A 14,629-nucleotide genomic window follows, 5' to 3' on the forward strand; every position below is an offset into this window, starting at 1 on the left:
AGTATATATGTGTGCATTATTTAATACATATGTACATATTGTAAACAGCCTGGCATCAAAGAACCGCCCTATGGGAAAAACTTAACTTTGCACAAAAATCTCAAATTTCTGAATTGTGTGAGAATTTTTGCGGAAATTGTACCATTGTCTTCGCCAAAAGATAAACTTTTCATATAAGGACTCGATTTTGACTAGTTTGTTTATACGACAGGAGGAACTCGCCATATATACAGACATAACCAGCATGGCTAAACCAACTAAGCTTGTTTCCAACGATTTCTTCTGTGTGGAAAACTTAATAAACCCTGTGCACGGTATAAAAAACCGTTGCATATGTGTGTCACAATTCAAAAATTTGACAGTTCAGCAACTGAAGAATTTCCTACTGGGTCTGTACTTTGACAAAATTTATGAGCATTTCACTTGCACTTGCACAATACCAACAACACTCGCATCGGCACGAATATATAAATAGCTCTTGTTGATGATTAATTTATTTCACTTTTGTACTTATTAACAACTTGAAGGTGTTTACAATTCTAATTAAACTATATAACTATATTTCACTTGTTTCTATTGCACCTGCATACATTTGTATTTTTTTTTAATTTTCTCTCCCACTCATGCGTATCATACTCATTTCCAGGGCAATGCCAATTTACCCGTTTCATGCACCCGCACCAAGCGCTCATTCGGCGTATAGTACTTAGTCGGCGGTGGAGGTGGTGCTTTGATGGTCAAAATGCCATCGGAGGAGAGATTCGAAATCACATCGTTGGCATTGAAACCGCGTGGCAGTAGGTATTTACGTATAAAGTGGCGTTCCACAAGACCATTGCCATCGTTTCGCTTCTCATGATTGCCCTGCACGATCACATAGTCATCGTTGGTCTTCACCACAATCTCGTGCGGCTTAAATTGACGCACATCAATGTCCACTTGAAAGCCCTTCTCGTCCACATGCACCCGCTCGCCCGCATAGTAATTCTCCCAACGCATCGGATAACGCCAGTCCAGCAGTGAGGATTGTATCAACTGATTGCGCACGCGACGCGTAACCAAGTCGTCCAGTGGACGCAACAGACGTTCCGTTGAGGGCCACCACAAACGAGCATCGTCCCAGAGGTAGGGGTATAGATGAAAATCGTATGGTGGATAGTAACGTGGGCGGTCGAGTTCACGCGCGTAACTGCCATATGTGGTTGGCACGAGCGTCATTTTTTCCGTTTGCTCTTATTTTATTTTGGTGAATTGAACTTTAAATTGAAATACTTGTTAGTCCTCTGCCAGCAATTAAATTTATAAAATTTTTGTTAGAGAAATTTGGCCTTTTATTCTCTGCAGCGTGGCATCGTCTCATCGCACTTTGCGTCCGACGTCATTGCCATGAATTTGGGTTGGTGCTGAAAGGGCCTGATGGAAATGTGGCAGCTGTTGTATGACTAAAATTATTTTTCTCTATTATGTGCTTTAAATTATAAAAAGAAAAATAAAAACAGGTAGAGTTCGAGTTAACGTGAAAGAAGCTTCCAAAAAATAATCTAACGTGTAGGTTTGTAGCTGGAGCGTCAAAAGGATTCTTCCAGCAAAAGTACTGGCATTCACCGAAAACCTGGTGGATATGGCAGGTAATGTCATAACGTGAAAATAATTTCATCGTAATACAGGTTAAGGGTACCGATGAGTTTGCTAATCTCTTAACCAAAAGGGCTTAACTCAGATCGTCTAATTTTATTTTGACTGATGATAATTGGCTCAATTTACTTACATATGTTTGGCTAATGGAACCTAAAGAACCATAAAGAAACTTTGAAGTGATATCTAGAAAGAGGTCGAAAAGGTAGAAGAAAGAAGAAGAAACGAAAAGTTTATGCAAAATTATGCTTATCAATACAATGCATAAGCTTCATTTATCTCTCTCGCGAATTGTCGGAATTTTTATATGAAATCAAAAGTTCAATTTCAAAAATATTCGCATAAATTGCATCCGGTCATTCCGTTAAATTGGTATTTATAGCTGGCCCCGATTGTTTTCCAGTACTCATTCCTAGTGTAATATAATCCATTTTCCGCAAATTTAAAAATAATTAGTTTCATAAAATTGGAAAATATTTTTAACCGTAAATGTAATAGAATAGAATTAGAAAATTCGAAATCGTAAGTAAATTCTAATTGAATTGCATAACCAGATGATACCAATTCATTAATACGAACAAATCTAAAGAAACAAATTCTCAACAGAAATTCATCATTTCTATTTGAGAGACTATCCCTAAAATTATAATGATATTTATTTTGAAAGATCTTGGGAAAACTTGTAGATGAAATCTTGGGGTCCTCGTTTTATTTAATATGTACTTTAATCTCATTTGTACATATCTATCTAGTGGCAGCTCTTGTATCCTTCCAGGTTGCTCTTCGTCCGTATATATACATACATACACATTGAGCCAGAAATGCGGCTCATCGCTGAACAAAATTTGGCTCGAAAACGTCGGATCTTCTTGGAACTTATCCAGAATCCATAGAGCGAAGTGATGTCGCTTGGGGAGGGCCAAGTCATTCCATATGTCAGTCGGAGTTGCTGCGAACGGCGCCGAATTGACTCTCCACGGTCTTCGTCTACACTCTCAGTTATGACTGCTATATTTTCTTCACTTCTGGACGTCGTCTATCGTTCAATATTATCCTATATCCAATCAACCCATCAGACGGTGATGGTGTTGCGAATAGTACGCTCAGTAGGCCGGTTATGTTGACTATATGTAAGTTGAGCGAAGCGCGCGAAACACATTCTTTACAGAATGAGAATTTTCGTAATAAAGTTGAATGATTTGTAAACGTTTTTAGAAGTAAGTATTTTCATGATGAAATGACAGCCTGACGCGACTTATGCGTGATCTGTCAAAAAAAGGCGATTGAAAAAAGTACCTCTACTTGGATCAGCCGTTATCTATAATAAAATTTAAAATTTTTTCTACTGTTTAATTCATAATTTTCAGACAAAATTAGCTTGTATAAGAATTACTACATAGTATTTTTGAGTGTTCGATATTTATGTTTAATATCATTACTTAAGAAAACGTAAGTGGCGCAGATTTGGCAGCTGCCAGTTAGCAATGATTCATCCGGGATGCACACAGTCGTTAACGTAATTTAAGGGCACTTTGCCATCGCACAAGGAAAGTATTTACGAAAATAGCAAATGAAAGTAAAAGGCAAATAACTTAAAGATAAAATATATATTTAGGTATACATACATTTGTATGTATGATTGTATATGTGCGCACAGCTAAAATTAAAGAAGAGCGCATGTGCCTTAATATGCTTGCACATAAGTATATACTTTTATTTGAGCCTGATTATAAACTAAAGCAAATTATTAGAATAATACAAAAAAAAATTTTTTTTTTTTAATACAAAACAAAAAATTAAATTAATTTATTGTTATTATATAATTAAATAATTTTTATTTATAATTCAATGAAACACATTTCATGTTTTGAGATTACGTTTATTTTTATTGTGTATCCAGTACGACAGAATATAGCGTACATCATCAAAGTAGTTATCATCATAATCGCCATAGTCATTATTAGCATTGCAATTTTGCTTGTTATAAGTATTTTCTTTAATTTCTCTCAATCTTCGCTAATCCTCTGTTAATGCGTTTTTATTTTCTTTTAAATATGTATTTTTTTATTTCTGGTTTTTTTTTTTGTTTTGTTTTTAATTCTCAATATATGTACTTCTTTAATATCAATATTTGAATCTCTCTTCGCGCTCTCTTTTTTAATAGTTTGTTTTTCTGTTTTATTTGTAATGTTAGCGGTATTTTTTGTTGTTTTTGCTGTATTTGTTATTCATTTTCTTTTGCTGCTGTTACAGCTGTTTCCATTTCAATTCAGTTCAATTCTGTTTTCATGCATGCATACACATACATACATACATAAAATCGTATATATTTGTATTGATATATGCATAAATGTATAAAAGAAAAGAAAAAAAAACAAATAAATGTGTATAGATGTGATAATGAAAGTAATTATTAAATGGCAAGTACGCGGATTGTTTATTTTTTAAATAAAAAGCAAAAATATTGTAAAAAATTTTAAATATTTTCAAATAAAAGAGAAAAACATTTAAATATTTTGATTTCATATATAGTTTTATAGATTTAAAAAAAAATCATAAAATTAATTTAAAAAATTTTAAATATAAAATTAATATTAAAAGCATTTAAAAATTACAGAAAATTATTGATAAAATAATAAAATATATATATATAACAGAGAGAAATTATTAAATATTTATTATACAAGAATATAATGAAACGTTGAAATTAAAATATAAATAAATCAAATAAGAGAAGATATAAACATTATAACTAAAAAGAAGAATAATAACATAAATAAAAAAAAGTAATATTGAAAAATAAAATAAGTATAAAATATTTAATTGAATTATGAATTAAATAATATCATAAAATAATTATTGATAATGAAAAACAAAACAAAATAACATTAAAGAAATAAAATAATAGTTTAAATAATAAAATAAATATATTTTATTCATAAAAATACAATTTTTAAAGTAAAAAATATATGTATATGTATATACATACATACATAAAGAAATTTAAATTAACTGAAAACTAAATAAAATTACAATAGTAAATAAAATAAAATAAACAAAGATAAAAAAATGAAATAAAAAATTAAATAATATAAGAAAAACTAAGAAATTTAAGATTGGAAATTTTTTTCTAAAAAAAATAAAATAAAAATATATATGTATGCTATTATATTCATAAAAAATTTAAAAATTTAAAAAATTAAATTAAACAAATAATTATGTAAATTAAATAAATTAATAAAATGTGTTTAAATTAACGAAAATAATCAGAATAATCAGAAAATAGAATAAAAAAATTAATAACATAAAACAGATGAGTTAAGTAGAGTAAAATATTATAGAAAATGAATAAATAATTTAAACTAAAATTTAAATTAACATCGCAAAATAAAAAAAGCAATTAAAACAAAAAAAATAAAATAAACAAAAAATAAAATTAATTTTATTTAAGACTAATAGATAATTGAAATCATAACTAATGAAAAAAAACCAATAAAATTATAAAAAAAAATTATAAATACTTAAAATACTTAAATAATTAAAAAAATATAAAAAATGTTTAAAGTTGAAAAAATATTAACAATAAAATAAGTATTTAATAACTTTATTAAAAATTAAATTAAATAAATTAAATTAAACAAAGTTAAATAGGAAACAAACGAACATGCTTTTCTCTAAAAACAAAATAATAATAACAAACAAATTATTTTTGTTTTAACATTTTTCATATACTTACATTTATTTTATATGTAGATTAATATTTTTATTATTTTATATTTTATTTATTTATTTTATATTTATTTTACATAAAAAATTGTACATAAAAAATTGTAAAATAAATATAAAATAAATAAATAAAATATAAAATAATAAAAATATTAATCTACATATAAAATAAATGTAAGTATATGAAAAATGTTAAAACAAAAATAATTTGTTTGTTATTATTATTTTGTTTTTAGAGAAAAGCATGTTCGTTTGTTTCCTATTTAACTTTGTTTAATTTAATTTATTTAATTTAATTTTTAATAAAGTTATTAAATACTTATTTTATTGTTAATATTTTTTCAACTTTAAACATTTTTTATATTTTTTTAATTATTTAAGTATTTTAATTATTTAAAAATTAATTATCATAAAATTAGTTGAATAGAAAACAAAAAAACATACTTTTATCTAAAAAAAAATAATGAACAAAAAACTTTATAAACGGAATATAAAATAAAACAAAATATTTTTCTGCATATACAATAAATGCAACTACATACTTGAAAAATGTTGAAAAAGAAAAATTGAAGTAAAAATGTAATATTAAAAATTATTACAAAATTTCTAAAAAAAAACTATTTATTTTTTTACACATAAAAAGACGAATACATATAAAATTTAATAATCGAAAATGTTAACAAAACTAAAAGCAAACTGCTAAAATAAATATACGAATCGTAATAAAATATGGTAAGCTCAGACCACATAGGAACATAAAAGACTCGAATAAACCGTTGGAATGCAAAGAGTGTGAACTCAGTTTATTTTTAATAGCAGCAAAAGCTATTTGTATATATAGAAAATTATTACAAAATCTTCATAATTGTTACATACTCGATTTATTATAATTTGCAAGGCTCTTTAACTAATAGTATTTAGCGTTCAGTTGACTACCATTTTCATAGGTATGTGTGTTTGTTAAAAATTAATTTATGTTAGAATGTGTATGAATGCATGTAGGAAGTGGCGTCTCTAAGTACGCCTTTTGCCATTTATATTTCTACTTTTTATATCACTTGCTTCATCTGCTTTTTGTTGCTATTTTTTACTTTTATTTTTAACTTTACCTGCTACTACCATAGTTAAGTACTTAAAATGTAAACGCATTTTTGTTGTTTTTCTTGTGTTCTTTTTTTCTCATATATGTATATGTACGTATGTATCTGCCAAAGTGAATGCTTATACCGTTATTTTTTCTAACTCCGCAAAATTTTTCTTTTTTCTTATGCTCAAATCTTTCGTGCTGCACTACCACACCACACGCTCTCTCTCTCTCGCGCTTAGTTAGTTATCTCTTCGGTGTTCAGAGCAGGTTTACTGGCTGCAACATCACTGGCACCACCATCACATTGCGTCTTGGCCAAAAGTATGGCAGCATCAGCTGCTGCCACCAAATCAGCTGGTGTGGGCGATTGTGCAGCAACTACTAAATTACCAGTGGAGAGGTTCTCTTCATTGCCATCCTCAACATTTTGCGCAGTTGCATTGTTGCCATCTGCTGTGATTACATTGACATCTACGCCGACGCCGATGGCGTCGATGGCAATGGCGATAACACCACCGTCCAAGTCGTCGGCATCTGCCACACCATCGACAACGTCGGCGACGTCAGCGATATCGGTGTCCATGTCTGTGACACCATCAATTTCGGCTACTGTTGTCTCTAAGCTGATCGTTAGACCATCACCTGTGGCGGCAGTCTTATCATCGGACACACCGTTATTGGTGACCAAAACAATATCGCTAGCCTCGGCGATGGTTGCTGGCGCCAGCTCATTACCAATTTTGCTGGCTGTGTTATTTTCGATGCCGTTAGCCTCTACGGCACTTGCTGTGTCGTTAGTCGGTGTGACGATATCGTTGGAAGTGGTATTGTTATTAGTTGTTGCTGCTGTTACAGCTGAGTTAACACCACCATCAATGTTGTTGGCAGACGCTGCGTCATCTTCAGTATTAGCTGTGGGTATTGAGACCACTATAGGCTTCTGTGCGACAACTTCTTCATTAGTAACTGTCTGCAGTTCTTCCTCTGTCTCCATCGGCTCATCTGCTGTAGCGTCAGCCATGATGGCGTCAATTGTCGACGATGATTTTGTGACATCGCTTGCATGTGGCGCTTTATTATTGACATTCTCTATAACGGCGAGTGTCGGCTCGTCATTCTCCACTGAAGACTCCGTCTCTTTCACTTCCGTTTGCGAAGTGGCCTTGGAAGTAACAGCGTCTTTTAACTCACTATAGTCCATGTTGGTGCCACCACTGTTATTGTTACTGTTAGTATTAATGTTATTGTTGTTGGCTATGTTGTTGGTGCTGGTGTTGGAAGACGTGGCTGTCTGCTCAGCTGTTCGTGTTTCAGTCTCTAGCTCGGCGAGCAGCTCATTCGGTTCCAGCTTGCCATTGCGTTCGCGCGTTACCTGCATGTCTGTTGTTGTTGCCTGTGACAACTTCGTCGGTTGCTGCTGCTGCTGTTGTTGCACACCTTCGACTGTTGCACTCATTTTTAGGGTCTGCTGGTTTTGCTGCTTTTCTTGCTGTGGTTGTTGTTGTTTTTGTAATGTTGTTGCCACCGCTGTTGGTAAGCTAACAGTTGCAACGGCTGCAGCATCAGTGACTGTCTGTGCCACAGTAGTTGCTACACTGGTTTGGGTTTCCTTGCCGCTACTAGCGACATTTGTTGGTTCCTTAGCAGCGCTCTGTTGCACCTGTACCAGTCCGCCGGTTTGCTGTATATCGACAATGCGTTCCATAGTTTCGTCAGTCTTCAGTGCTGGCGGTGGCGCCTTAACAGTCAAAATTCCATCCGAGGACAATGTTGAAAGCACTTCGCTCGGGTCATATCCCTTCGGCAGCATATACTTTCGGATGAAGTGTCGTGAAATGACGCCATGCCCATCTTCCTTGTCTTCGTGCTGACCCTCGACGACGATACAATTATCGATTGTCTTTACGGTCAGTTCGTTGGGTGCGAATTGCTTCACATTCATGCTAACCTGAAAGCCATTCTTATTAACCACCGAATACGCGGATTTACCAGCCGCCGAATTGCCAGTTGAATTGGAGGAGTTCGCGGAATTTGTGGCTTGAGCACTAGTAGCCGTCAGTTCCTTGTCTGCCGCATTTGTGCCGGCTGCTGTGGGGCTAGAATTGATGACGCCACTGCCACCACCACCGCCGCCGCCGCCGCCAGCAGTCGAAGATGTTTCCTTTTCCAGCTGATGGTCGTGCACCAAATGTATGGGAGTTTTGTTGCAACATGGTTTGCCACGATAGTAGGGATGGTGTCGACTTTTACTTATATTTGGCAACCAATAAAACTGGGAGAGGGTGCGTGGGCGTCGCTGCTGCGACAAATGTTGTTGCTGTGCTTGCTGTTGTTGCTGCAGTGGATGTTGCGACTGCTGCTGTTGTTGCGGCGACTGCTGCTGCTGCGGCTGCAATTCATGCGGGTAGATACCGAAACCGAAGTCGTCGACGTCCATACCACCGGTGGCCAGGCAACGATTGAATTCATGCAACTCATCGGCCAATTCGAGTATGAACGGTATGAGTGACATCTTTTAGGTGTGTATGTATGTATGTAAATTTTAGTAAATATATACTATACTATATATGTATCTTTATTTACGGAAAGTAATTTTTGTTCTAGTAAAACGCACACACTTTTGCACACGCACGTCAGCGACGCGTTCACGAGTTCACGACACGTTTTAAACGGCAACTATCTCGCGTTATAAACAATGAATTTTATTTAATTATTTCGTCGGAAGTAACACTTAATTTTATGCTTTCTGCTGCTCTCAGTCTGTCTAGGCTCTGGTTAGTTGGTGCAGTAGATGTTGTACCATTCGAATGCAACCGATGCGCTGCCGAAACACGCCCGATTTGCTTCCTAACTGGTTTTCATATGAGCGCAAATTGCTGAATGCTGCCCTTTTAAACCAGTTTGCAGCGCTGAATGGAAAGCTTACAGCAAATTCGATTGGAAGTCCAAGTTCAAGCATATGATCGGGGTGCGTCAGGCAACTAACCGGCCGCCGTCGCGTAGCTAAGTCGTCGTTATGCCGGCAACCGATTGTGACGCTGTTGTGTGCGTGCAGCTCGCCAGCTTTTTGCAATACGTTGCAATGCGACGACTGCATTTGTCGTTTTTTCTTATTTTCTTATTACTGCTCTGGTTGTAGTGTAAAATGAGATGAAATTTTCACTGTGGCGCTGCTAAGGCTTTGCAGCCACAGCTATGCGCAGTAGACGCTTTCCAAATGTACACGCCGCAGCATTTTAACTGGTTAATTTCCTCTTATTTCATACGACGCTACATTATGCGTTTGCCTTTGCAACAAAATGTAGATTCATTGAGGTGGCGAATTTATATAGGATTCATTATGTACATACTTACATATTTGCTTAATTGAATATATGCACATATAAATATGTAATTATTTTTTTCGGAAACATACATGTGTATGCACTTATATACTTATATCGTTTGTGTATACATATTTGTTTTCGCAAAATGCCCACATGAATTTATGATAATGCTTCAGTAAAGTGCGTAAGCTGCCACTTAACGAATCGATTAACAACAAAGCCTTTTGAGAGGACAATACTCCAGCCTGCTTTAAAGGCTAATATTTTTGGTGTTAAGTTGCATTAACATTCATATGTTTAATGTGCTCTTTTTAACATTTGTATGATTAATTGATATCATTTTTGAAATATAGTATGTGTGTACAATATGTACATAGCTAAGATCTCCTTTGATGAAACAAATAGCCTATAGACGACTAAAGAGGTGAATACCCTCAGCTCAAAAGCTTTTTATAGTTATTATTAAGTGAATAATTCAATATCCAACCACTAGGCCGGTAGGATTATAAGCAGAAAGTTATTAAAAAGGTATTTCTCCCATAGAAAAAAGCCTAATTCGGCTGCACTGAAGCTATAATACATCCACAAGTACATTTCTTATAGCATAGAAGGATATAAAAAGGTCTTAATATTGATTTTGATCGGTCAGTTTGTACGGCAACTATACCGATATCGGCGTTTCCGACATATGAACAGCTTTTTAGTGAGAAAAAAAGTCTGCTAAATTTCAAACCGATATCTCAAACACTGTGATACTATACTATATACCTCTTAGGTCTCCGACAAATCTAATGTACCCAGTTCAAGGTATAATTAGATTATGGGATGCTATCATACCTAATATTCCAATATCTTCATCCACAACAAGTTGCTCGCATAACCTCCGGGCTTCAGAGCCCCAACCTCAAAGTTAAATTGCGTTATATCGCATCTCCGAGGAGTAAGCTCTTCTAAAGCAATGATCTTCCTTGTTTTCCACGTCGACCATGTACAATCCTTCATCAGTTCTCAGTCTCAGAGAAGCTAGACCAAAATATGAATTCTTGATAACACCATTAAAAAATCTGATCCAGACTGCCAATCCTTGTCCAAACCATCAAATTGAAAAAAAAACCGAAAAAATTGTTTTTCGAAACTTTTTTAGACTTTGAGCGCAGATAATGTACTTAAAAATATATTTATGTACTTGTGTCTTTACAGCTTAATGCATTTTTTTTTGGGGGGTATATGACACTGGTCGGTAAGGTAGAGATAATTTTGAAGGTATGTATATTGAAAAAAGAAATTTAAACAAATTTACATAAGAATATTCAATGGTTTTTCGAGGGAATTGACCATGTGATTTAAAAACGACGTGCGAACAACTTTTTTGGTTTCGGATAAGTTTCAAGTCTCTACCATTCGCTTTTCATCTAAGGTGACTCAGATAAATTGATTCACTTACATATATATGCCATTATTCTGAATTACTCCATAAGATCTTCCATTGTTTATTTCAATGCCTGGTCGCAGCAATAAACAGTTCTCATCTTTTTTAACAATTATTTTCATAAAAACTATCTAGCATTTCGAAGTGAATGAAAGCCTTGTAGGTTGCTCCATTTTCTTAACCCCAATTGCTTGAAATTCTTCCGGTTAGACTTGGTTATGTAAAAATCAAAATCTTATTAAAGTATACAATTCTAGATTGTTCTAAAAGTTGATTCGAGTAATAGTTTCGAAGATACAGCCCTGAAAACTTCTGCGCTGGAGGCTAGCTAGGCTAAGTGCGCCATTTTTAAACATGTTTTTCCTTGAAACTGTGTTTTTGACCTTCATGAAATTTTGCACAGGTCCTTGCGATACAATTCTTAAAGACTTATACGAGGGATTTTTTTCGATTACAACTATTTGAAAAAAAATGTCGCGAAATTTTAATTTCTTTGTAAAAACGTTTGGCAAAAAACGAATTTTCATTTTTTTCCTTTGTCCAAGTTCTAAGTTAAGGTTCTAACTGAAACAGGTATTTTTCACTTTAGATGATCTTCCAAGGATCTGACCTGCCAACGCGGGCGCAGGTCACTGGAAATGGCGTCGCAATGGCCGAGTAAAAAAATTTTTTTCCAAAAAATTCAGAATTTCTTAGTTAATAGTGTATAATTGTAACAATAAAATTTCTAATAAAATATTTCATTTTTTATATGAGAAAAAAATTGTTGAAAAAAGGCTGTTTTTTACCCGAGGAAACTCATGTAACCCCTTAAGTTCACATATCTTTTCTTAGATTACATGAGTCTGACGCAAATCATGAGTCACTTAGGAAATTTCCCACGAAAATATGCGCAATTTGTTATTAACAAAACGGGAAAAGTCTCGAAGTTTTCACTTACAAATCAGTAGATTTTACCTCAACTATCGCATTTACGAGACTTGATATCAAAATAAAGCACACTATTTAGTGTGATTAAGTATTCATATTTGTATGTACTTATGTACATAAGTATGTATATAGAAGCTTTAGATAAACACTCATTTGTACATATTAATACATATGTAGAATATATTCTAGATAATAATGGATGTTAAAAAATAGCTCATCTTTTGGTGAGAAATGCTGGATGTTAATAAATATGTATATAATTATTAAAAAAAAAGGTGCTAAGTTAATTTTTGAAATATTTGTGATGAGAAAAAAATTGAGAACCTAATCCAAAAAGCTACAATATAAAGCAAAATTGAAAAAGTATGTATATTTTCGAGTGCTTCATAAAAGCATGTCAATTTGACATGTACTTTAAGCATGTGACGCATATATGTATGTATGTATGTACATATGTACCTACATACATATGTATGGCATAAAGCCATACACATACATATATACATACATAGCTGTGTATATTTGCAATCACTCATGCATGAAGGTGTTAAATTTCGAGCTGAACATTTAAAACGCTTTCAGCTCTACTAAATTGTTAAAAAATAAAAAAAGTATTTACTGTTGACAGCCACTACAGCAACATTATTATTATTAAGAACTTTTCTAGACATTTCTGCACACTTGCTTACATACTCGTATTTGGCATAAGTGAGTGCAAATAAAATCTTAGATTGGAAGGAATTTTCCAGAGCTTTTTCTTGCTATGTCCACATAAGTACATACATATGTACATATGTACATACATATGTATGTACATATAAAAACATAATTTTTTTCGACAATTGTTTTCAGCGACCACGTGTAAATGTCTCATTTATCTGCTTATATTCCAAATTTTATTTAATTTTAATCAAACCCGATTCTTCCCGATGCAACAAGCAAAACTTCGGTCCTTACCTACAAATATACTTGTGTATGTACATATGTAGGTATGTTTTCGTTACGGTTCGAATATAAATACATATGTACATAAATACGAAATAAATATGCATTTACATACATATGTACATACATACAAACGTACATATGTATGGATATATGTGCTATATTATGGACGAAATACATACATACATATGTGCAGCCGCAAGCTACACATACAAAAATCGATAACTTCCCAGTAATCAATCAGTGGCAAATTAACTTATTTTTATACATACATATGTATGTACATTTATATGCAAATGTGCCGAGTATAAAACATAGGTATTGAAGTATGTAAACATATGTACATATGTATGTATGTATGCACATAAGTATCTACCTTCTTGCAAAATCAGAGCTCGCCTACGTGACGCTACCGGCTTTCGCTTGCCGCTGTTGTTTGTAAACAAAATTTTTGCAAATAATGTAGCATTTGTTTATCATTTCTTATAAACAATTTTGCTTATGAATATGTATGTTAATGTCTAGAACATTTTACCACAAACAGCAGCTATTTTTAGGCACATCAAACAAATAGTAGACGGCTATAAAAAATGATTTCTCGCACGTTGCGCGAGCAAGTGTATGACTAAAATACTATATTTGTATGTGTATACATTGTACATACATATGCACATACATACATATGTAGATGCTGGCAGATAGGAAAGTGAACATACTGATAATTGGTAGATGTTTTTTTACGATTGGGACCAGAAAAGGCTTTACTTTTCAACAGTTTCTTGTTTTTATAACGCTATTTTTTTACATTTGTATTTATGTACATACTTTGTATGTACATATAGTCACCTAAACTGCAAAATAATGTAGAATTATAAGCTTGCAGGCGAAGGAAAAGCGATGTAATAGGAACCACCCATACTGAAACAAAATTTGAGTTTTGGTTATAAAATAGTTTATATTGGTTATTATGTCTGACAGCGATTTTCGATTTGTTTTTGATGATACGCTGTTTCGCACTTTAGGTGACAATATACATACTTACATACATACATATGTATACCTTTACTTATATTTATGGAAGTATTTTTAATTGGATTAATACATAAGTAATACGAACATATGTATGTATGTAAGTATATTAGGCCTAAAGAAATTAGAAACGTACAAGTAATTATGTACTTACATATGTATAACTGAAAAAAATAACCCTATTTGACTTTTATGCCTATAAAATATTAAGTATTGTACATATGTACATACATACGTATGTTGTAGTGCAACAAAGTAGCGTAGCTGCACACCTTTAACGCCTGAAGAATCAGCATCACATACATGATACTTCATAAATATGCACACCATGTGCCTACATTATGCATATAAAACACATATCTTTTTATACATCCATATGTACACACATATGTAACTTCATATGTATTTATCGCCAACAGCCACGACACAATCGCGAAAAGTATCCCTCATGCATTGGAACTTTACGCAAAACTTCCATCGCTTTCATTCTACAACAGCTGAGAGAGTACCCAGCTCAGCTGT

At 33.2% G+C, this 14,629-nt stretch overlaps 2 protein-coding genes across 2 annotated transcripts; both read right to left on the reverse strand.

The window, feature by feature from the left end:
• Positions 1 to 468: 468 nt before the first annotated feature.
• LOC120776387 (heat shock protein 27) lies at positions 469 to 1,286 on the reverse strand. The gene has a single exon (XM_040106997.1). It carries the CDS (start codon positions 1,216 to 1,218, stop codon positions 637 to 639), a length of 582 nt encoding a protein of 193 aa, XP_039962931.1. The 5' UTR covers positions 1,219 to 1,286; the 3' UTR covers positions 469 to 636.
• Positions 1,287 to 6,130: 4,844 nt separating this feature from the next.
• Positions 6,131 to 9,291, reverse strand: LOC120778267 (heat shock protein 67B1). Its single transcript, XM_040110046.1, has one exon. It carries the CDS (start codon positions 8,958 to 8,960, stop codon positions 6,684 to 6,686), a length of 2,277 nt encoding a protein of 758 aa, XP_039965980.1. The 5' UTR covers positions 8,961 to 9,291; the 3' UTR covers positions 6,131 to 6,683.
• Between the last annotated feature and the right edge of the window lie 5,338 nt (positions 9,292 to 14,629).

This window comes from Bactrocera tryoni, chromosome 5 (genome assembly GCF_016617805.1).
Source record: "Bactrocera tryoni isolate S06 chromosome 5, CSIRO_BtryS06_freeze2, whole genome shotgun sequence".
Lineage (NCBI taxonomy): Eukaryota > Metazoa > Arthropoda > Insecta > Diptera > Tephritidae > Bactrocera > Bactrocera tryoni.